Raw genomic sequence first — 25,613 nt, 5'->3', positions numbered from 1 at the left:
ATGGCCCATCCAAAGGAGCAGGATGAAAATACAGAAAACACCAATGAAGAAGAGGAGAATGTGAACGTAGAGAACAAAGTATTTTGAAATATAATCCTAAAAATGCTCAAGGAGATGAAGGAAAGTACAGAGAAAGAACTAAAGGGTATCAGGAAAACAATGAATAAGTAATATGAGAGTCTAAGTAAAGGGATAGAAATTTTAAAAAAGAACCAGACAGAACTACTGGAGTTGAAGACCACAATAACTGAAATGAAAAATGCCTAGGAGGGTTTCAAGAGCAGATTGGAGTTAGCAGAAGAAAGAATCAGTGAACTTGAAGACAAGATACTTAAAATGAGTCAGGCTGAAGAACAGAAAGAAAAAAGAAATATTAAAAGTGAAAATAGCCTGAGACAGCTATGGGTCACCCTCAAGCACACTAATATACACATTATGGAAGTCCCAGAAGGAGAAGAAAGAGAGAAACGGGCAGAAGGAATAGTCAAAGAAATAGTAACAGAGAACTTCCCAAACTTAGCAAAAGACATGAATATGCACATCCAAGAAGCTCAGAGAAAACCAAACAGGATAAACATGAGGAAAAATACACCCTGTCATATATTGCTTACACTATCAAATGCAAAGGACAAGGAAAGAGTTCTGAAAGTTGCAAGAGAAAAGCAACATGTAACATACAAGGGAGTCCCAGTTATATTGGGTGCTGATTTTTTAGAATCTATGGAGGCAAGAAGACACTGGGTCGAAATACTGAAAGAAAACAACTTTCAGTCAAGAATTTTATATCCAGTGAGACTCTTTCAAAAATGAGAGAGACATTAAGACATTCTCAAATAAACAAAGGCTGAGGGAGTTCATCACTAGACCTGCCCTACAAGCAATGCTAAAGGGAGTCCTTTAGACCGAACAGAAAGGACGCTGGACAGTGGTTCAAAGCAACACAAGGAAATAAAGACCTGTGGTAAAGGTAACCATTTGGGTAAGTATAAATGCCAGTATTAATGTTTTGTTTGGTATGTAACTCCACTTCTTAGTTCCTACAGGTGCTAGAATGCAAATGCATAAAACAATGATAAATCTATGTTTTTAGACATACAATGTACAAATATATAAGTGGTAGCAAGTACAATAAAAAAAAAAGGTGGAGAGAAAGAGGAATATGAGAAAAGTATCTGTGCATGCTACTGAAGTTAAGTTGATATGAAACCAAATATGATTGTTATGTATTCAGGATGTTAGATTTTAGCCCCATGGTGATCACAAGGAAAACAGATGAAAAATATACACAGATAGAAATGAGAAGGCACTTAATATTGTACAAAACAAAAATAAGAAAAATAAATACAAAAGTGGACATTAACAGATGTGAGGGACAAAAATGGGATAAGATTTAAAAGGCTTAATAGCAAAATGGCAAAAGAAATTCCTGCATTTTCAGTAGCAACTTTAAATGTAACTGAATTAAACTTTCCAGTCAAAAGAAAGAAATTGGCAGAATGAATTAAAATCATGACCCAACTATTTCCTGTCTGCAAGAGACTCACATTATGATTAAAGATACAAGTAGGCTGAGGGTGAAAGGATGAAAAAAGTATACCATGCAATTAGTAATCAAATGAGAGCTGGGATAGCTATATCAATATCAGATAAAATAGACTTTAAGTCAGAAACAGTTGCAAGGGACAAAGATGTTTATTATATACTGATAAAGGGAACAATTCAACAGAGAGCTGTAACAATTATAAATATATGTACCTAACAGCAGAGCCTTCAAAATATATGAAGTAAACAGTGACAGATTTGAAGGGAGAAACTGATGGCTCTACATTAATAGTAAAAGATTTTAACACACCACTCTCAATAATGGCTAGAACATCTAGTCAGAAGATCAATAAGAAGTACAGGACTTGAATGATACACTAAACCAACTAGACCTAACAAACAAATATAGAACACTGCATCCAACAAAAATAGAATACACATTCTTCTCGAATGCACATGGATCATTTTTCAGGATAGACCATATGCTGGGTCACAAAAAAAGTTCCAATAAATTCAAAAATGCTGAAGTATTACAATGTATATTCTCCAACCAAAATGGAATGAAGCTAGAAATTAGTAACAGATGGAAAAATGGAAAATTCACAAATAGGTGGAAATTAAACAACGATGGGGTAAAGAGGAAATCAGAAGAAAAATTAGAAAATATCCTGAGGCAAATGAAAATGAAAACAAAACATACCAAAACTTACAGGATGCAGTGAAGGCAGTTCTGAGAGGGAAATTTATAGCTCAAAATGGTTTCATTAAAAATGAAGAAAGACTTCAAATCAGACACCTAACCTCAAAACTGGAAGAACTAGAAAAAGAAGATCAAACTAACCCTAAAGTGAGCAGAAGGAAGGACATACAAATATCAGAGAAGAAATAAATGAAATAGAAAACACACACACACAGAGACACAAACAGTAGAGAGAATCAACAAAACCAAAAGCTGTTTCTTGAATAAAATTGACAAACCTTTAGCTAGACTGACAAAGGAAAAAGGAAAGGATACAAATAATGAAAATTACAAATGAAAAGGGGACATTACTACTAAGCCCACTTAAATACAAAGGACTGTAAGAGGATACTATGATGGACTGTATGCCAATAAATTAGATAACCCAGACAAAACAAATTCTTAGAAACACACAAACTACCCTCATTGACTCAAAAAGAGAAAGAAGTTCTCAACAAACCAATTGCTAGTAAAGTCATCAAAAACCTCCCAACAAAGAAAATCCAGGACCAAATGGCTTCACAGGGGAATTCTACCAAACTTTCCAAGAACACTTGACTGCAATTCTGCTCAAACTCTCCCAAAAAACTGAAGAGAAGAGAACACTCCCTAACTCATTCTACAAGGCCAACATCACCCTCATACCAAAGCCAGATAAAGATACCACAAGAAAACTATAGACACTAGTATCTCTTATGAATATACATGCAAAAAGTCCTCAATAAAATACTATCAAACCAAATCAAATCATCATATTAAAAGAACTGCACAACAAGATCAAGTGAGATTTATCTGTGGTGTGCAAGGGTGGTTCAACACAAGAAAATCAATTAATCGAATATACATATAAACAGAATGAAGAGAAAAACCACATGATCATCTCAATTGATGCAGAAAAGGCAATGGACAAAATCCAGCATCTTTCTTGATAAAAACACTTAGAACACTAGGAATAGAAGGAAACTTCCTCAAAATGATAAAGGGCATAAATGAAAAGTCCAGAGATAACATCCTACATAATGGTGAAAGACAGAAAGTGTTCCCTCTGAGATCACAAACAAGAAAACAATATCCACTGTCACCACTGTTATTTAACATTGTCCCAGAAGTTCTCGTCAGAGCAATTAGGCAAGAAAAAGAAATAAAAGGCATACAAATTGGAAAGGAAGAAGTAAAGCTTTCCCTATTTGCAGAAAATACTGAAAAATCCACAACAAATCTCCTAGAGCCAAAAAATGAATTTTGCAAAGTACTGGGGTACAAGATCAACATCAAAAAATCAGTAGTGTTTCTGTTCATAAGCAATGAAAAATCAGAACAAAAATCAAGAAAAAAATTCCATTCACAATAGCAACAAAAAAAAATCAAATATCTAACAATAAATCTAACAAAGGATGTAAAAGACTTGTACAAAGAAAACTACAAAATGTTGCTAAAAGAAATTAAAGAAGAGCTAAAAAACATGGAAGGATGGTCTGTATTCATGGACTGAAGATTAAATATCATTAAGATGTCAATACTACCCAAAGCAATTTATAGAGTCAATGCAATCCCAATCAAAATTCCAACAACCTTCTTTGCAGAAATGGAAAAGACAATCATCAAATTTATATAGAAGGGGAAGGGGCCTCAAAGAGCTGAAGCCATTTTGAAAAGAAGAAGGGAGTTGGAAGACTGACTCTTCCCAGTCTTAAAATTTACTAAAAAGCCACAGTAATCAAAACAGCATGGTACTGGCATAAGGACAGACATATAAACCAATGGAATCAAATTGAGAGTTCAGAAATATATGGCCAACTGATTTTTGACAGGGTGGCAAATACCACTCAATCAGGAAAGAATAGCCTGTTCATAAAATGGTGCTGGGAAAACCATATCTTCCTTTGCAAAAAAAAAAATACAGCAGGAGGAGGCCTACCTCACACCATATACAAAAATCAACTCAAAACGGATCAAAGCCCTTCTATAAGAGAACTGTCAAACTCCTAGAAGAAGTGTTAGGCAAAACAAGCAAAAAAAGAAAAAATAGATAAATAGGACTCCATTAAATTAAAAACCTTTGTTTCTCAGTGGATTTTTATCATAAAAGTAAAATGACAACCTACACAATGGGAGAAAATATTTGGAAACCACATATCCAATAAAGGATTAATATCAAGAATATATAAATAAATTCTTCAACTTAACCACAAAAAGACAAACAACCCAATTAAAAAATGGGCAAAAGACTTGAACAGACATCTCTCCAAAGAAGATAAACAAATGGCCAGAAAGCACCATGAAAAGATGCCCATCATCATTAGCCATTAGGAAAATGCAAATTAAAACCACAATGAGATACTATTTCATGCCTATTAGAATGACTGCTATTTTAAAAAGGGAAAATAAAAATTGTTGGAGATGATGCAGAGAAATAGGAACACTCATTTATTGCTGGTAGAAAAGTAAAATGGTGCAGCCGCTGTGGATATCTGTTTGGCAGTTCCTCAGAAAGCTAGGTATAGAATCACCCATATAACCCGGCAATCCCACTCCTCGGTATATACCCAAAAGAACTGAAAATAAAGACTTGAACAGGTATTTTCACACTAATGTTCACAGCAGCATTATGCACAGTTGCCAAAAGATGGAAGCAACCCAAGTATTCATCAACTGATGAATGGATAAGTAAATATGGTATTTCCATACAATGGAATATTATTCCGCTGTAAAAAGACATGAAGTCCTGATTCATACAATAACGTGGATGAACCTGGAAGACATCATGTTGAGTGAAATAAGCCAGACACAGAAGGACAAATACTGTATGATCTCAATGATTTGAAACAATTAGAATAAGCAAACTCAAACAATTAGAATCTAGAATATAGGTTACCAGGAGATGGGGTGGGGATTGGAATGGAAGTTAAGGCTTATAATATACAGGGTTCCTATTTGGAATGATGGAGATGTTTTGGTTATGGAAGTTAGTGATGGTAGCCCAACATTGTGAACATAATTAACAGTACTGAAATATGTATCTAAATGTGATTAAAGGGGGAAATGTTAGATTGTATATATGGTAACAATAAAAAAATTTTTTAAACTCTGTGGAACTACCCTACATAGTGAACCCTAAGTTAAACCATGGACTTTAATAGTACAATTATAAAAATGTGCTAATATCAATTGTAACAAATGTTCCACACCAGTGCAAAGTGTTGGTAGTAAGGTGGCATATGGGGATCCTGTATTTTAGGCATGATTGTTCTGTAAACCCACAACTTCTCTAATAAAGAAAAAAAATATTTTAGCTAAATTAATTCAGAAAATAGAATATAGACAGACACAACATGTAAATCAGTTACCAGCCATTTCATGCAAGCACAAAGTCCTCAAGTAGAAGACCTGTGGGTACACACCATGTGAGCACAAGGAGCACCACTCATGTGAGTCTACCAGGCCTATCCTGACACTGTTCCCTTCCAAAACTACACCCACTTGAGAGTGAACAGACTCCTCTCCCAGACAACAGATGTCCATGGAGAGACAATCCCCAGCCACAACTCAACCTCACCCCTTCTTCTCTGTCAGTCACCCTCATGGTAGGCAGTGTATTAGACCTTCCAAGTATGTTCTCCAGGATCCAGAAAGTTCTGCTTCCCAAAGTACATTCTTCTTTGCACAAAGGGACACTTAAAAGACTTGAATGGGAAAAATGGTTCAGGATAATAAGAGCTAACCCTTCTCAAATTCTAACCATGCCATTTTTGAGTTTAAGAGAAAAGCTTGACTGGCTTTTTTTTTTTTTCATTGCAAATCTAAAATTCATCTTTTCAACCAAGTCAACACAGGAAATATCACATTGAGTAATACAAGAAAAAGCTTCTGAGTTATGGTCAAACTGTCCAAATGCCAGGAGATATTATAATTAAACTACATTGGGAGAAATCTGGACAATGAGGTCCTTTACACAGCCATTTTAATCAGAATACTCATAATTCAGCCACTTGTGAACTGGTAAGAAACTGGAGAGGAGCCATGAACACAAGGGAATCCATTCCTGAAACTGAATATGGTTTGAACTCTATACTCAAAGGTAACTTATTATGATTTAGCTCTCTATGTATTGAAAGTCATTACAAACAGTACATAGGGTTTGACTGCATTTTATAAAGCATTGCGTAAAAGAATTGTTTAAAAAGTTAGAAGAATATAACTACTTTTCAAATTTTTTATAGATATGGCCAGTGGAATTAAAGAGATTTCCACTTTCCCCTTCCTTGCTATGAGAATTTTTTTACATTGAGCATGTATTACTTTTATAGACAAAAAAGAATTATTTGGTGAAAAAAAGCAATACACAATTGAAAATTAAAGTTGCCTATTGATTTGATTTAATTTTCAATTCATTCCCTTCAGTCCTCTGTCCAGTTTTCTGCTGACGATTTGGGAAAAGCAGCTGTTCAGGAGACATCATTTATCTGGTGGTTCATGAGATTCCCCTGGTATCTATTACAGATGGAGGTTTTTAAAGACACTGAATCATCTTCTCTGAAAGCAAGTTTATAAATTGCACAGAGTGTAATGTCCCTTTGTTAGTTTAAGCTGGTCTTACGTGAGGACAAGATCTTTTATGGAAGGTTTCTCTGATTGTCTCCTTTCCAATAAAGCTTATGATTATAAATGACTGTATTCTATTATTTTATCACAACTCAAAAAGCAACTAAGGTTACCAGACATAACTGGCAAATGGATCTTTAGCCTTTGCTTTGTTATTCTTTTACCCAGCAACACATATTTTGCTCCATGAGGAACTTCATAGCCCTCTGCCTTTATCCAAAAGTATTCAGAAAAATTCTTTATCCTGAGAAATATGTGCTTCCTTCACCTTTAGGCTAAATGCAGAGAACTGGAAAATCTTTTACTTGCAAATACTAAGCCATAAACCCCCTAAAGACAGGAAAATTTTTGATTATCCATAGTACATGGTAGAAGCCCATTAATCTTTGATTGTATGGATGGAATTAACCCCTAAGGAACCTGAGGAATTCCTTCTCTAAGGCATGAGGCTGCTAATTACATCATCTATGGTTAAAGAGAAGAGCAGGACAGAATATTTGTCCTGCCTGTGGTGACATGGTGACATTCCATGGAAATCATTCCATCAAGTACCTGTCCAAATCTCTCAGGTACCATGGGACTATCCTAGGGAATAACACACCTTTTCATAGGTGTATTCAAAGGTGAAATTCAAAGTGAAAGAAATCTGATTTTGAGGTTCAGTACAAGCAAGACTGACTCTCTACCTTCTCCACCACCACCACACCCAACTTCTCTGAATGGAACAATAACTTTTCTATGGGCATATAAACATGAATCTTCTACAGGATTTCACTTAGTCTAACTTGGACATTTGCTCTGGGGAATGGGTTGACTGGATAGACAAGGGCTGGGTCATTCAGAAAACCCATGCCCTATGTTCCGGTTTGCTAACGCTGCCATTATGCAAAATACCAGAAATGGATTGGCCTTTAAAAGGGGATTTTATTAAGTTACAAATCTACAGTTGTAAGGCCATAAAAGTGTCCAAACCAAGGCATCAACAAGAGGATAACTTCACTGAAGAATGGTTGATGGCATCTGGAACACCTCTGTCAGCTGGGAAGGCACGTGGCTGGCGTCTGCTGGTTCTTTGCTCCCAAGGTGTGCTTCAAAATGACTTCCTCCAAAATGTATCTCTCAGCTGCTCTCTGCTTCTTCTGTCTGTGAGCTCTCTTATAGGACTCCAGTGATTTAATTAAGACCCACCCTGAATGGGCAGGGTCCATATCTCCATGGAAATAAGTTAATCAAACATTTCCTCCCTAGTCAACAGGCTAATCAGTCTGCCCCAAGATTGCATTAAAGAACATGGCTTTTGGGAAGACATAATATATCCAATCCGCCACACTGTATTTCTCTGGTTGCCCTGTGATCTCAAGAGGCATGGCCTGAAGAAGGGAAAGCAGAAAAGGAGCTAAGAACATCCCCTTCACAAAACTCCTGTCGGGGTGTTCCTAAAAACATTTAAAACTGCATTGGAAAACAACCATTCTTCTCTCCACATCCACACAAACCAAGTACATCTGCAGACTCCTGCTTATCTTTGTAACAATCATAAGAGTCTCTAGAGTGTCAACTGCCCTCTCTTGGGAAAGCTTCTACCAGAGTCCTACTGTATACATGCCCAGAAAATGATAAGCAGAAATCCAGCAAGAACGCCGACTTCTGTCTCCATTTTGCAGATGAACATTCTAGACAACCTAATAAACCTCAGGTACCCTCCTAGCCCAGAGGGCTGTTCATCACAAAGGGCTGCCACCTATCTCACTGACTGATGCTTGGTGCAGTGCAAAGAAAACATGCTACTGAATGACGGGTGACCCTGAAGAGTCCAAAGAAGGACAATGGCCTTGAAGGCAACTTCAGTCTTAATGTGACACAACTTTCAAGCTAGGGAAATTTGGGCCTGGCCTATGGAGATTGGGATCTGATGAAGGAGAGAAGCTGCCAAGAGGAAAAAGTTCAACGAACATGGCTGCATTGTGGTAAGGTAATAAATTGGAGAAATATAGAATTGTGGAGAGGAAACTCTTTTAGACTTCTCTTGGAGACTATTGCAGCCGAGTAACAGTTTAGAGCTTGCTTCCCTGTATGTTACCTTTTCCTTCACTATCAAAAATTACCCAAATTACGAGCAGGGCTATGTATGTCTATAAGCAGTGTGTAAATGGAGGGAAGGACATCATTCTAAAATCACTGGGAAGTGAAAGTGTGCAGATTATGACAAGTGAGGCAAGTAAAAAGTTTCAACTTAATTACACCCAACAGAAAGGAGTTAAAGAAATATTTTCAATATTTATTCCAGGGAAGAATTGATCATTAAAAAAACAAAACAAACAAACAAACAAAAAAAAACCTCAGATAATCTTGCTTATCTTGGAGCCCTAATTTGGAAAAGCAGGACATGGAGAAGGGTTCCTGAACTACTACAAATAATAATAAATTAACTGTACTCATAAAAACACTCTTTATTCCTTATTTTCTTCCAGGGATGGGTTTCTTATGAATTTCTTTTAATTAAGATTTCAAAGGAACTAAGGAAAACCAGCAAAGTTCGGGACAATTTATGGCCAAGAGGATCACTAGACACTTCCCAGACTGACCATCTAAACCAGAAACCCAATATAACATTTGGAAAAGTTATTTCTATGTAATATTTCACTCCCCAGTATACTTCCGGAGATTTACAAACTATTAAGAAACATTAGGTTAGAAAAATGAAACTTGGTAAACAGTACCAATGAATTCAGTCAGGGTACTCAGTCTGGCATACGCTGGATACTACAGTTTGAAATTACGTAATACACTATCAACCCTAAATCGACCAAAACAAATGCTTTTCTAATTTACTGACTTCATTGTCACCACAAAAACCTGCAACCTACTGAAAGTATGTCCACTTTTATGAATCTGGCAAAAGACATAATTTGAGCCGCATAAAAACCTACCATTACAGAGAAACACCATAACAGACAGATACACACAAAGTATGGAAAAGTGTCCCTAAAAGTCAATTCAGTAAGAATGACAAAGGGCTTTTTATTCTGTGATTTGTCTCTGGAAAGACTGTACATGTGTGCAGAAACTCAGATTCCATCTGTTGCTTTAGAGCCAACAGGCTTTATTGTATTGACTTTGTGCTCTTATCTGATGGCAATAAATTCCCACCAGAGTGAAACACCAGCTTAGCCAGTGACCCCTGCTGTCCAAACCAGACAATGGAGCGAGTCTTTCTTCTAGGAGACATTCTTTGCTTCTTTAGACTGCCCCCTAAGAATAGTGTAGGGTTTTTGCTATTTCCATTCAGAGTTTCCTAATGTGAGCAATTAGGTGATGCTTCATTTCAAGAGTCTTGATCAGCAGTTGCAACACATCAGTGAGCAATAAACTGCTGAGACAGTGAAAGTTGGAAGAAAGGCGCAGAAGAGAGGAAAGGAAGTATTCAGCAGAGACCCTTGCATGTAAGAAGTTTGCAACCAATATTTCTTTATTCAAGAGCACAAAAAGGAATAGGTGTACACATCTAACACAAATTTCAAAGTTTTGAACCCAAAGACCAACGAATTACTACTGATCCAGCAAATCTGAGTCCTTATGCTGTAAATAAAAGGCTTCTGGGGAGGATATGTGCACTAAACAAAAATGGAATTTCCTTGCCAGAGGTCTATGTCGCTGAACTGCCCCCAGGTTTTTTTTTTTCATAAGCAGAAGCAGCCAGCCCAATGTTGCAAGTAGGACAGCCATGCCCTAGCCCCACTCCTACACCCAAAATTTCTAGGGCCGTTCTCTCTTTGAAGGAACTATAGAAGAAAGGGGTATTAGTTTCTCCCAAGGCCCCGAACAGACAGAGAGCCTCCATGATGTATTTCTGTCTGTTCCCAGGAGACACATACTATAAAACAGCTTTCCCAGCCCATCCCATCGGCTGTTAACTAAAACACTCGTGAGGTTTGGGAAAAGTAAGTAAAAGTTCTGTTGCAGCAGTAGAATATCGTAGGTGTGGCTGATTTTATCATTTTGAAGCAACTATTTTTTAGTCATTTTCTGCTGAGCTCCAAAGGTATCCAACCACTGCCTTCAGTCTTACCCTATGAACAAGTTTGCGACACTCGGGCAAACAGGCCTCGGAAAACCGGGGGTTCACATAGGCTTTGGACCCGAGCGCCCTGGTTACACGGCCGCGCGCCTAATCAGAGCTCACACAGACCAGGGCAGTGACAGCTCTCCGGTGCATGGACTCTAGCGGCGAGGTGCCCCACAGGTAGGGGCCCAGGATGGCTCCTGCTTCGCCCCAGGGACCCGTCGCCCCGCGCCCTGTTCCAAGGCTGGAAGCCGGGCGCCGGCCACAGTCTCCATCTCTGCCGGCTCCGGGGTCACCGACTCCACCCGCCCTTCGGGAGAAAAGGGAGCGCGGAGCCCCGCGTCTAACACCCTCGCGGGCCCCGCACCCGCCGAGTCAGAAGCTCCCTGGCCCCTGGGTTTGTTTTCCAGGTCCGATCTGGGGCCTCCGGCCCTCGGAAATTTTATTTAAATAAGGAGATGGGTGCGAAAGCTCGGGTTAGGAGTCGGCAAACTGCTCGCCCTCAGACTTGACTCTTCTTTTCCTAAAATGACAAGCAAAGGTTCTCCCTTCGCAAGTCCGGATCTCGTTATCTGGAAATCTGCGTCTGAACTCGGGAGGTCCGAGGGGCCAAAGGGTCCGGGAGAACCCGCGGCCCCGGGGCGGCTGGAACCGATTTCCGCCGCGGTTTCACATGTAGCTGCAGTCCGCGTCCTCGCTGTGGGGGGGGGTGGAAGGAGACCCAAAGGCGAAATTATAAGGTAAACCCCCACCCCTAAAAAATAGCCTTCCAATTATGAAGGCTCTCAGAGCCTTAACAGAGTAAGAAAACCGACTCGCAACCCTGGAGGGACTATCTCTGTTTTGGGAAATGGCGACCCCAGGTGGCTGCCGCGAATCGCACCGAAGGCCGCACCGGGAGCAGAGGACTCCGGGGTCCACAGTCTGAGGATGAGGTGACGGGGCCCCCATTTTGAGAGGACTGGCTGGCCCGTGCGTGGATGAGACTCAAGCAACAACGCTGTTGGATACACCCAACAGGTCAGAATGGGTTCCCAATGCCAGCCAGGGCCCTAAAACTTGATCGTAGCACCAACAACCGTACCACTTACTGTGTGGCCTTGTTCAAGTTACCCTCCGTGCTTCAGTTTCCTTGTGATTACTTATTTGTAAAGTGAGAATAAAAACACTCACCTGTCAGGCGGCAGTGAGAATATGTATGAAATAGCATGCTCAGGGCAAGAGTACCTGTTAGGATAGCCTTATCGAGTTGGTCTGGATTGCTTCTACATGCCATTCTAGACCTGCCCTACGTAATTAACATTAATCCTGTCTCAGGAATTGCAAAGCCATTAAAAGCTTCCCAGGAGGATATACAGTTTATCAAAGAACACTGGAACTCCAAGCTTTCCAATCTAAAGGAAGGAATAAGCTAGTAGTGTGGACTAAGAAGCTTCTGTTTGCAAGTCGAGGCTGTTCCTCTGCATTCTTTGCAGCTGGTGCTGGATTCTGAATTAAGGGACCAGCATATTATATGCATTGTTCTTGTATTCATGCCCTCTCAGAAATGGGGGTCTGTACCCCTTATTTTTGCTACTCTCGGGTGGGAGTGTAGGCTCGATTTTCTCAGCTGAGGATGCAGGACAGACTCAGAGGTAGGGAGGCTCCGGAACAGGATGCGCAGGCCCTGCTTCCCATGTTCTGATTCGGCCGGGAGCCACATTAGAGGCCCATCAAACAGAACAGAATCTCTGAGTTTGAGAGTGAGGGTCATGCCTGCCCAGAAACTCTTGTAACTAGCACACGTTAACCAAATGATTCTGGAAAGATTGATGGGAGCTTTTTTTGTCCCTCAAGATTTTCAGTGCTCTGGCTGCAGGAAAGGCTCAAGCAGAGAATCGGGACCAAATCCAGAACATAGCGCTTCTTCAGGCCTGCAGCATTTGGGTGTTCACTGTAAGGGAGGAAGGAGGGTGCATGGAGGGAAGGGAGTGAGGGATGAGGAGGTTGACGGGAGGGTACCAGTCCGGTCACCAGGGACCCATGAGCCTTTAGTCAGGTTGCCCTGCTCGGCCGCCATCATCATTTACCCTGGATTTGGGTATAGTTTCCGTTCCTAAAGCGGGCAGTTACTAAATGGGCAGGAGGTGGGGGGTAAGCACTGACTCCTCATTTATAAAAGCAAAAGCTTTGGGCGGCTTTTGATAAATTGCAAGAATCGGAGGAAACCAGTGGCCGGAGGGCCACCAGATTCGGATGAGGGTCGGAGTTAATGAAGGCACGCCGCAGCACCGCACCGGTTGTGCGCATCTCTCTCTGAGCACCGAGTAAATGAATGCGACTGCACCACGACCCAGCCTAGGGAGGTGCGCGGGAACAGTCACTGAGCATCCCCGTCCGCGCTCGCCCCGGCCTCTGCGGGAGGTTGTTTCCTGGTTCCCCGGCAATCAGCTAGTCCTGCGTGCGCGCCTGTCACCCGTGCACGCGCTTGCTGGGTCACGGGCGAGAGGCGGGAAGGAAAGGGAGAGAGACGCGAGCCGAGGTGGAGATGGAAGACGTAGCCGGTGCCCAGTGCGGTCAAGGCTGGATAGCGCGTGTGCGGGAAGGCGCAATTGGCTGGCCGCGGTGGGTGCCGGGGGTCCGTAACTAGGCAGACGAGTTGCACATAGCGCGCGGCTGAGAGGACTCCAGGGCGACAACCCGCACCCCCTGGCGGCGAGCGGAGTAGCACCAACTCCCGAAACAATGCCTGCGGCAGCTCGCGCCAACCGGGCGCCTGGGCCCTGGCTGCTGCGGGTTGTGCCGCCGCGCTCGGCCTCGAACCTGCCCAACCAGCCTCGGGCTCCCTGAGCTCGAAACAAAGGTACCTAAGGGCCGGAAGCGACCCCAGGGGTATGCGTGGGGCTGGGGGCGATAAAGGCGGAAGAAGTCTCTCATCCCATACTGGGCCCTTGGGTCCTCGCATCTTTTCTGAAAGCTTAGGCTATTGAGCAATTTGGTTTGGGTGCTTCCGTTTCATTTGGGGCTTATTTTCAAAATAGTTCGTGTTGGGAAGGAAATTTGTAGGCCTCTCGGTGCTTTAGTTAGAAATAAAAAGGCCCAAGACCAATTCGGCGGAATAGCGGCCTTTTGCAGCTGACCCCGGGCTTTCCGAGGCAGGGCACCCGAGTCTAAGGAGGGAGGATGGAAACTGGGCCTTAAGGATCCCTGATGCTTGGCGCTCCCTCCGGAAGGCGGTTTTCTTTGGAGTGTTTAAGGCTAGGCAGGGATAGGAGATAACAATGAGTGGGATTTCGCCACCCACGCGTTAACACCCACCTTTCAAAGCAGCAGGACCACAAAGTGTGCCCACCCGGGCGACCTGGCCCGCCAAGGCCAATGCATCTTCCGGAAGGAAGGAAAACTGGAAGCCGGGGGCTAAGCCTGTTGATGTGCTTAAGTGACAGGGGAGTAATAGCAATGCACCCAACCTTACTTGAAAGAACATTGGTAGGCTTGCTCCCCGGGAATTATCTCTTTGGATCTGCACCGCTACCCAGCGCGGGAGCCCGAGGGCCGAGGGAGGGGTGTGTGAGGGGGGCGGGGGACCAAGAAAGCCGGCCCGGAGGGAAGACGGGATGATTAGGGAAAAGGACGCCCCCTCCCACACCTTCCCTCTTCTGGTACCCTAATTCCATTTTGCAGCTACGAACTTACCGTTTGCAGTAGTCCAGAGGACTGGATCCTCAGCTCCACGAGAGCAGAGGCCGGGCCTGTTAGCTCACCTCTGCATACCCGTGCCCAGCGCAGTGCAGGCCGACATGTGTAAGGTGAATGAACCAATTCTGTCAGGGCCAGGACTCCTTTCTCTGCCCTCAACGAGCATCCTTCGAGAACGCCCCTTCCCAACCTGCCCACCTGGCGCATTCTCTGCCAGTCCCTTGTGCTTGGGTACCAGGCTTTCAGGCTGCGCTCTCTGAGCACTCTGCTGCAAGGGCCAGTGTGTGTTAGTTCAGTGGTGCCCTCGAGGATTGAGTCATCTCATCAATTTAAGGAGGAAAAGTCTCCTCTCCAAAACGGAGGAATGGTGAGCAGTCGTGTGTTATTCTGACGAGCCTCTGTAGAGGCGTTTCCACCGTGGCAAAATCTATTAAGACATTCATCCTAACCAAATAAGCACCCGAACGTTTTATTGTGATTTCGTTTTTCCGGGTAATTGTTTTGTACTTCAACTCTATTTATAATTCTGATTTTTAAAGGGAGGTGGCAAACCGCATCTGCCTTGGAGTCAGACTGCTGAACTGGGGTTGGAGATTCTAGGAGGAAACAAAGCTCGACGAGGCAGCCCTGGGCAGGCAGCTCCGGGCGCGAGTCGAGGGCACAAAGAGCCGGGATCCTCCCGGCTCGGCGTTCCCGGGACGCGGTTCTACCTCGCGGCAGTGGCGCGAGCTGAAACTTGGGGCTGGAGCCAAACAAATGCCCGCTCGGGCCCCGCAGGGAGCAGAACGGGTTCCCGCCGGCAGCTGGCTACGAGGCGTAACCTGCGTCTCTCTCCCGCAGCCGGCGCCCCACACGCTCTTTTAGGGAGTAGTCTTCAGGCTTCTTTGCTGTTTAAAGCAATCATCGAGCGAGCGCGCGGCTGCATCGGGGGTGGGGGTGGGGGACGACCACTATTTCTTTCCAGGGAGCGCGTGAGGGGTATTCTCAACGGGAAACCAGACCAAAAAAGTAGTGACCAAACCTCCTCGGATTACTCTTCACTGGCCCCTCCCTTCCTCCCCCCAGCACTCCAGATTTGCATAAAAAAGGCCAAGAAAACTCTGGCTGTGCCACTGCAGCGGCTCACTCTGTTCCCCCGGGTCAGAGCCCCCGGGAACTGCGCGGGGTCGCAGCGCGAAGCGGAAAGGAGAGTGCCTCTCCGGTACCGTCCTCTTCGCGCTCGGCTCCCCAGCGCTCCGGCCGCCCCACCGCCGCTTTCCAGGACCGCGAACCGCACACAGCGGAACGAGCGGGCCGGGAACCAGCTCGGGTTCCAACCGCGTCGCGCGTCCCCGGCTCTGTTCCTCCGCCCCCGGGGGTCGTGCACCCACAATGCCGCAAGGGCCCGGCTCGCTGCTGTTGCTGGTCCTCGCCTCTCACTGCTGCCTGGGCTCTGCGCGCGGGCTCTTCCTCTTCGGCCAGCCCGACTTCTCCTACAAGCGCAGCAACTGCAAGCCCATCCCGGCCAATCTGCAGCTGTGCCACGGCATCGAGTACCAGAACATGCGACTGCCCAACCTGCTGGGCCACGAAACCATGAAAGAGGTACTGGAGCAGGCGGGCGCCTGGATCCCGCTAGTCATGAAGCAGTGCCACCCGGACACCAAGAAGTTCCTGTGCTCCCTCTTCGCCCCCGTCTGCCTCGACGACCTGGACGAGACCATCCAGCCATGCCACTCGCTCTGTGTGCAGGTGAAGGACCGCTGCGCCCCGGTCATGTCGGCCTTCGGCTTCCCCTGGCCGGACATGCTCGAGTGCGACCGCTTCCCCCAGGACAATGACCTCTGCATCCCACTCGCCAGCAGCGACCACCTCCTGCCGGCCACCGAGGAAGGTAAGCCTTCCCCGTTTCTTCCCCCCAACCAGCCCAGCCGAGGCGCTCCAGGGGGATCCTGCACGCCGCCGCCTTCCTCCTCACCCCTTCCCCACCGCCATCTAGGTGCGTCCCCGCCATCCAGGCGTTCTCCTTGCCCAGGTCTGTCATCGCGACAAGCCTGTACCAAATTTGAGACAACCCTCAACCGCCAAGTCTCTCATTCTCTCCCCAGTTAATCTAGTTGCTCTTTCTTAGGGTCAGTTAAGAAAAAATAGAAAACGGAAAACTGAAAGGCGTCTTTTCTTCATAGACAAACAATTGTTTTTAAAGATGCTAACAGTGGGACCGCCCATTTGAGAGCGTCCTGTGTGTGAAGGAGTTGGTGAGCACCCTGGCCAGAGGCTCCTCTTCAGCCTCCTTCAGCACGTTCTTGTCACAGGCAGGATTACAGATGCACAAACAGATTAATCTTTTAAGGTACTTTTAATCCTTTGCCAATTTAGGTTTTTGGAAATAAAACAAAGACTGACTCCAGGAGGAATCTAGAAAGGAGAATATTAAATAATTAAGTATTGATGGTAACTGCTCAGCTGTTTGAGGAAGAAATATGTGAAGAGAGCACAAAGGGATTCTCCAGGAATCCTCTTTCTGAAACTATCAGCTTCTATTTTAGGAGTGGTATTCATAAACTGGAGACCATCGTGCAAAATAAGAGTTTCTCAAGTTTTTAGAAAAAAGAGGGTGGGTAGAGGGAGTTCCTGTGCAAAAGCCATCAAAGCAATGAAAACCTCATGCGCTCCTGACATACTTCCTGAAATGAAAACGTATGCAATCTGTTTGAGCTGCTTTGGGTCCCCCTGGAATGGAAAGGGGGCTTCCTAATCCCTTTCAGGGGTTCAACAGCATCCCCCTTTCAATCTCTAATTGTTTTCCTACAGCCATCGTTAAAGAAAATGCAAAGTTGCTTAGCAATCTTTCCTGGCAGGCGCCCTGCGTTTGCAATCATCTTATTGGTTAGATTTCTAATTTATTGCAAATGTTTGGCATTTTTCAAACATTTGTCCAACATATACCATAGACCAACCAACGCAGGTTAGTAACATTTTATATACATTCCAAGAGCTCCTAATGGAAATGTTGCAAGACTTTTTTCTTTCCTTTTGTTTGAGTAAGGGGAGTTAAGGGCAGTTGTGTGTGTGTATGTGTGTGTTGCTTTTGTTTTCATTTCTTTCCACTATCCGCACCAACATTATATACTGTACATTTCTCTAAAAAGTCATTTTACCCTTCAAAATAAAAGTTACGTTCTTGAGAGTTTGCTCTTCGCTTTTTTTCTAACTCAACAAATAATTCTGTCATGAGTCACAAAGTTTTCTGTGAAAATTCAATTTCATATTAATGGAAATCTTTAAGTTCACTTAAATTTTTAAAAACCTCATTAACACATTTATGAATGGGAGAAAGGGAATATCTTTTCTTTTTTCCTTTTCCCAAGAAATCAGACTCAGTAGAACATTTGGTAGGCTCTGATAATTGTGCTTGTGCCCAATTCCTATGTTTGGTCATATCCCATGGACAGTTTTGCTTCATCTTTGATTAGCTTCAGGAAAAGCTTTGTTTTTTGTTTTTGTTTTTGTTTTTTTTTAAATAGATTGTGAAACTGCCAGAGAGAGGCAAGGAGAACCTGTGCCATGGAGCTCACAGATCACAATGAAACAAATGCAGCTTAACCCAAGCACAAACTTGGCAGAGAGCACAAGGTGATAGATACAGAACCAGTTAGAACAGGCTGTTGTAATTAGTGAGGTGTGTTTCCAAGATGGAAATAGCCCATATGTGATCCTTACAACACTAGCCATCTCTCCCAAACCAGACTTGAAAATTTCTTGCAGTGTCTCCCCTGAGACACAGCCGCTAAAAAGCCCAGCGGACTGGTCCTCCCTGGGGTCCTAATTGCTGAGAAAGACAATCTTTTGGCCATAGTTGGTGGTTACCAGTTTTCTGAAGTCCCTCAAGAGTGTCTGGCTCTTTGGGCCCTTTCACCTTAGAGGGGCCATGATAATAACTTTTTGAAAAACTTAGTTTGTCCCAGGGGTGAGTAGGAAGAGCCACAACCTGTTCCAGTTAACTCTCACTATACACACCCACACACACCGCCCCCAACTCCTTTTTTATTGTGGATTTACCATTTATTAAACACAACATTATGGGCATTTTCATTCTGCCCAACCAAAAATGAGAGGCATGGGGGACTTTCTTAGGAATGAGTGATCCTACTTTTTAAGAGGCAGAAGCTGGAGTCATACAGGAGAATTGCTACTCTTGCCTGGATAAGCCCCTTTCAGTTGTTTGCAGATGCCCCCTGCTGTTCCCTTTTAAGCAAACTTAACTAAAAACTATTTTTCACATTTCTAGCTCCCAAGGTGTGTGAAGCCTGCAAAACTAAAAGCGATGATGACAACGACATAATGGAAACTCTTTGTAAAAATGATTTCGGTAAGTGGTTCACCACCAACAATGAAAGCTTTCACATTCAAAAGTCTTATTTATCAGTAAAACTTAAAGCTACAAATCATTGATAGTTGGGAAATTTTCCTAAAATCATCTAACCTGCTCTATCCTAGTTTCCTCTCTATGTAACTATCTTGCATTCAGGTGTATCTTTTTAGGTGAGATTCATTGTTTTATTAAGCAATTGACAAATAATGGGAATTATTCAAATTAGGAGTTTTCAATGGCATCTTTTAAATCTCACTCTGCCTTTTTCTTGACAACAAGCATATTTCTGGGCCATATCTCTTCAGACTCTTAACGTGAGCCAAAGGGATAAAAACATATAGATACTAGCTCTAGTAGATCAGATGCAAGGCATTAAGGTGGCCACAAATAAACACTTACTCCAGTGGCCAAATAGAAATATTTTTACATTATTCATAACCCATAATCAGTCTGCTTCTCTGTGTTCCATCAGCTATGAATACACCCAAAGTGTTGACACATAATTTAGAAGGGGTTCCTTAAATTTAAAAACAATGGTTTACTGAGATGACAGCTAATTAATGTGGCTTTTGTACCTTGTAAAACCATCTTAAAATTGTTTTTAAAAGAAGTTCTTTATAAAGTTTTATGGGGTTCTTTATAAAGTTTTAAAGCCTATGTTTGATGGCTTTAGCAAGATACAAGGAAGATGTGCATGACACCAGGGGACAATAAAAAAATGTGTGTGATATGTTACCCCAGATCCATTAAGTGTAAATCATCACACTTGAGTGTAGTTATAAGCAGAAAGAGAGTTGGAGACTGCTTGGGAGTACACCAGCATCAGCACCTTATCTGCTGTTCTCAGGCCTTCCCAGGTAAGGGGAGGAGCCCAGCATTAGACACAGGATCAAGGCTGAATACAGAATTGTGGAGTGGCCAGAAACTTCACCCAGACTCCTGAGGCATTCTTCTTGCTGTCACCTGGTTGGTACCCCTTTAAAAGTACCTAGGCAAGGCTGGACATATTGGTCCAGCAGGACATACTGATAAGCAGATATAGCCCCTACTCTATCAAGTGATTATGGGATTCCACAAACCCACACTGACATTTCTACATACTCAACAAAGCCCTAAAGATGGAGAGAAATCACTCCAGCTCCCACTGTTCAAGAATGCCCTCCCATTTTCTCCTTACCTTCCCGAGAACCTCAGGCATGGTTGGGTTCCTGGAAGTCTGGAAACAATCCAATCACTGCTGCTGCTGCTTTATAGCCCCAGGTTTCTTCCAGAAAGCATCCTGGGTGCAACCTTGTAGGCTGGTCTCGAAACAGCCATAGCCACAGCTTCAGGAAAAGGCTTCATACTTCTGAGGAAGGGAAAGAAAAGAGGAGGCACCTGTAAGACCTGATCAATCTTTCCCCTGAGGAAGAGCCACAAATGGGAATGGCAGGGTTTCATATGTGTGTATTCAAATACATTCAACTTCCAAATTAGTTGACAGCTAGGCTTGTTAGCAGCAGCCTTACCAAAACACAGTTCTCAACTTCAGTGCTGTAAGAGTTAAGGGCAAATTTTTTTAAAAATAGAATTTTAATAAAATGTATATAAAAATTGATGTAACATTTTCTTCTTATGTCCTTTGCAGTAGATTTACTACAGCTCTTTCTCCTGGCTTCCATGAAAAAGCTGATTGTTTTATCATGGGGCGCCAAAGCAGTTGAAGTTAGGGAAAACACATTCATGTATTGCTTGCTTTGTGGCTCACCTTACAGAAGTTCTCTTTTCTAAGGCCACTCCATCAGGACACCAAAAATTGGGTTGGTGTGAGGGTTCCCTCGTGTTTTCTCTCCTTACATGGAGAGAGCCTCTCAGAACAGCAGGAAGTCATCACATTTAAGATAGTACATGTGAATACCTCACAAGCTTTTTTTTTTGTTTCCCCATACTCGTTTTGAGCCGTTAAGGGATAACACAGCTGAATTTCAGAAACTGCATCATATACTCCTGTTTTATAAGCAGTACTCCGTATTGCCTATGGCTTGTGAGGTATGCACATGTACTATCTTAAATGTGATGACTTCCTGCTGTTCTGAGAGGCTCTCTCCATGTAAGGAGAGAAAACACAAGGGAACCCTCACACCAACCCAATTTTTGGTGTCCTGATGGAGTGGCCTTAGAAAAGAGAACTTCTGTAAGGTGAGCCACAAAGCAAGCAATACATGAATGTGTTTTCCCTAACTTCAACTGCTTTGGCGCCCCATGATAAAACAATCAGCTTTTTCATGGAAGCCAGTGATAGAGGGGTAGAAGGAACAAGTGTAGAAATCTGACTTTATTTTTATCATTCATGAAAACATTACACTCTTTCCCAGTGCACTCCTGAAGTACAGAGAAAATGTAAATTGGCTTCTCACTTTAATGGTGAAAGTACTGGTGGAAAAAAAATGCCTTACTGTATATATTGTTGGACCAGACAGTATCATTACCTCTTCCTCCTTCCACACCTTACCCCCATTCACATCTTCCAGAGCAAGAGAAGATATCTTTGGACCTTGATCCCTACATTTGGTCCCATCTGAAAATCCAGGGAGGAAATATATGTCTGATTATAAATGAAGAATTCATTCAGATTCTTCACTGTACATCAGACGAAACCTCTGTTGGCCAAGCCACAAAAACCTTGTCTTACCTGGTTGGGCCTCTGTCATCTTCTGGTTGACCAGAAGGGCCACGCTCCCTTTCTGAAATAAAAAAAGAAAAAGAAAATCCCAAAGCTGTATACACACAAGCAAAACTCTTTTTCTAATAGTAACTTAAATAACACATTAAACACCAGGAAGTCAAACTTGCACCTGATCTAAACAGATCAGTTATTAGTGGCACAGTGTGTGTGTGCCCTAAATTACACTTCTTTGGAGCCCCGTTATATAACAATCAACTTTTTTCATGGAAGTCAGGAGAGAGATTTATATTAAATCTAATAAAAAGGACAGAGCTACTAGAAGAAAATGATATTTTATTTCAAACTTATATAAATTTCATTAAAATTGTATCTTTCTATCTTGTCAAAGGTCTTAGGACACATTAGATTTGGGCAAGTTAATGCTTCAACCAGAATAAGATATTTTGACTTTGCCTTAGGAGTCAACAGTGGTGTTATGGGAAGAAATTTGGAAGTCACATTCTGAGTTACAGACTCAGCTAGGACACAAACTAATTGGGTGACCCTGTGCAAGTCACTAAACTTCTCTGTATTTCAGATTCTTCATGAGTTTAAGAGATTTTAACTGGATGATCCCTCCCAACCTTAGAATTCCATCCTTTCTCTGCCTTTGTGGAGTCTTGAAATTTAATTCCAGCATGTATGTTTGTAGGGTTCCTTTCCCAACAAATACTGTTCCCAGACACACTGTAAAATGTGTCTTTTATAGTAAACCACTTACTTTTTGTCTTAGCATTCTAATGAGTTTACATATACATTTTGGAAACAGTACATATATGATCTGCAGATGCCTTCGCCTTGGACAGACAAATGATAGCATATGAGGATGAGGTATTCAGAAAAACACTTTTATGACTAAACATGTTGTGCTCTTAAAAAAGAGTCTTGCATATTTTTTTCTCTCAGTTACTTTACCAAATCAAATGCAGCTGTAAGATCAATTATCCTTCCCTGTAATCTGTTCTTTAGAAAACAATGATTGTGTAATACAATTTCCTTACAGGTTTGTCCAAAAACCTCTCCAATGCAATAAATTGAATTTAAAGTTTATGGCCACAGAAGGATCATGTTTCAACTAAAGAGTTAGGCATTTCTTTTCATGCTAAAGTTTCCAATAGGGGAAGTCATTTGCTGAGGAGAGTAGGAACCACATGAAACCTACCTACAAACACAAGGGTGAGGAAACAAGAAAAGTTAATTGAATGGCCGCAAAGAGCAAAAGTTCTGAAAGAATGGCTGATTTGAAGCAAAGTGCCTGACAAACCCTTTGAGGCTTTAGAAATGGAGCCACCTGCCGCCCTGTGCCCCCAGCCCCCTACCTGCGGCCTCTGACAGTTTCATTAGGTCTGGGAAGCTGCCCTTCCCTCCCCCAGGTCAAGGCATACAAATAAGGATTAGAAGGGGGTAAGGAGAGCTCCTAACCTATACTGCATTCCCTCATCATGACCCATGTGGTTCTCTCTGCCCCCTCTTTTCTTCACAGCGCTGAAAATAAAAGTGAAGGAGATAACCTACATCAACAGAGACACCAAAATCATCCTGGAGACTAAGAGCAAGACCATTTACAAGCTGAATGGTGTGTCCGAGAGGGACCTGAAGAAATCGGTGCTGTGGCTCAAAGACAGCTTGCAGTGCACGTGTGAGGAAATGAACGACATCAACGCACCCTATCTAGTCATGGGACAGAAACAGGGCGGGGAGCTGGTGATCACCTCGGTGAAGCGGTGGCAGAAGGGGCAGAGAGAATTCAAGCGCATCTCCCGCAGCATCCGCAAGCTGCAGTGCTAGTTCTGGCGTCCAGGTTGCTCCCGACGGGCCAGCGTCAGAGCTGGGCTCGCCATTTCTGCTCCAGGACTTCAGCTCCCCTTTCCCAGTCACAGTCCATGCAGCTCCACCCCGGCCTGGAGCTTCCCTCCTGCCTTTTGCACATTTGCACCCCCAGCGATTCCTGAGTTATATAAGACCCCAGGAGGCCTCAGGAATGGATAGCTGTTTTCACCTAAAGGAAAACCCACCCAAATCTTGTAGACATACTCAAACTAATAAAATCATGACTATTTTTATAAAGTATTAAAATAGCTCACTGCAAAGCTAGATACCAATAGGTGCAACTGTGACTTGGGTCTGTTTGAGTCACTTGTTTTCACTTTCCACTGAGGTTGCCTTTGTGCAAATTGCTTCGTTTTTCTATGTAGCTCAAACTATCATGACTCACACATCCTGTTGAGGTAAAGCTGGCTGTTATCTCAACATCTCTTTGAGCTCGAGCCTGAGACTTGGTGTCTAAGTTTTATAGAAATTCACCTGTCATTTTACACCCTTGTTGGGGACTTATAACTGTTGCATGTATTACATTACCAGGTACAATACTTCATTGGTAAAAAGCACATTAACCTTTAAACATAACATGATTTCTTCAAATAAAGGGCAAAAACAGATAAATGTTCTATTTGACCTGAGTACTTTAAGCTTTGTTTAAGACATTTTTTACCTAATTTTCTAATTAAACCATTGTAGCTTACCTGTAATATACATAGTAGTTTACCTTAAAAAGTTGTAAAAATATTGCTTTAACCAACACTGTAAATATTTCAGATAAGCATTATATTCTTGTATATAAACTTTACATCCTGTTTTATGTGTTCGTTGTCTTCTGTTTTATCTTCATAGAAGGAAGGGAGGGGGCTGTGCAAGGGTGGTCACTTCCCTTCTCCCAAGGCCCAGCTCATCCACAGTTTGAAGTATCACTTTCTTAAGGGACTCGGCAAGTGTCTCCCCAACACCGCCCCACTCCCCCCACCTTGTGCCCCACATCTCAGATTTCACCACTACAGACCCTGCAGGTATGCAGGGAGGGATTGGCAGCACTCTGGAAAGGGCTTTCTGTCTCTTGACCCTTCTCAGCCGCTCTGCTGTAACTATGTGGCAACACTATTCTAAACTTAAGGTTCATGAGCTTTACAGTTGTGCTTTTCATTTCCTGAGGTTTTTATAAAGAAAAAGAATAATCATTACAAAAATGTTAATTTCTTCTCCACTTAAACCCACTAAGAACCATGATTTGGAAAGTAGCCATTGGAAGGCCAGGAGTAGGGAATGGTGAAAAACCACCATTTCGTTTGAGAAGAGGACAGACAGACATCCATCCACAAAATGTCTGTTCACTTTATTTTATCATTGAATGACTACAGAAATTCTGATAGACACATAAGAAAACAGGTCAGAGAGGTTAGGCAGAGCCAGGACTGAAACTCCAGGCCTGTCAGTTAATGAACTCTATATTCTATTCAACCTGTGAGGGATTATAGAAATACAGTGGAATCCATTTATCAACACATATTTTTTGAGCAACTGCTATGTTCCAGGACCCGTTCTAAGTGCTGAGGATACATACCTTATTCCATGCTTTTATGGAGCTTATAGCAGAGAGTGGTAGACAATAAATAAATACAATTATAATTACATATTTATAATTGTAAGTAATATGAAGTAAAAGTACAGGCAATAAGTGAGAGCAGCAGAGCACCTCCCATCTAACCTGAAATCTCTAACAGCATTCTTGGGAAGCCTCTGTCTGATGGTGTTTTATTGACTTAGTTTACAAGCCTCTTGAACGTACATCTATGATCATTTCTCTCTAGTACTCAAGATCCCTCTGGCACCAAAAGTCAACATGTCCACTGCCTGGGTCTCATGGTTTAGGCACTACCTTTCATCTTCTGGGTTGCCAAAGTGACTCTGCTTCTAATTTGATTCCAAATGCTGGACACAACCCTGCTCCCACGAGGGGCCTATGTACAGACTAGCTGGGGGATTTCATGGATTAAGGCCAACACTCATTTTAAACATTGGAACAGGAGACTAGGGACCCTGGAAAAGGCAGAAAATGAGAAAGAGAAGATAAAGTCAAGAGAAGAGAAACAGTAAACCA

At 42.8% G+C, this 25,613-nt stretch overlaps 1 protein-coding gene across 1 annotated transcript; it reads left to right on the top strand.

Annotated features, from left to right (window-relative positions):
* Positions 1-15,860: 15,860 nt before the first annotated feature.
* On the top strand, positions 15,861-24,313 carry SFRP2 (secreted frizzled related protein 2). The gene is made up of 3 exons (XM_037829089.1): positions 15,861-16,497; positions 18,895-18,975; positions 23,166-24,313. Exons 1-3 carry the CDS (start codon positions 15,996-15,998, stop codon positions 23,468-23,470), a joined length of 888 nt encoding a protein of 295 aa, XP_037685017.1. The 5' UTR covers positions 15,861-15,995; the 3' UTR covers positions 23,471-24,313.
* The last annotated feature ends 1,300 nt before the right edge of the window (positions 24,314-25,613 follow it).

This window comes from Choloepus didactylus, chromosome 3, assembly GCF_015220235.1.
Source record: "Choloepus didactylus isolate mChoDid1 chromosome 3, mChoDid1.pri, whole genome shotgun sequence".
NCBI classification, from domain to species: Eukaryota; Metazoa; Chordata; class Mammalia; order Pilosa; family Megalonychidae; genus Choloepus; species Choloepus didactylus.
The sequence above is the reverse complement of the archived record's forward strand: the minus strand, read 5'-3'. Positions and strand labels throughout refer to the sequence as shown.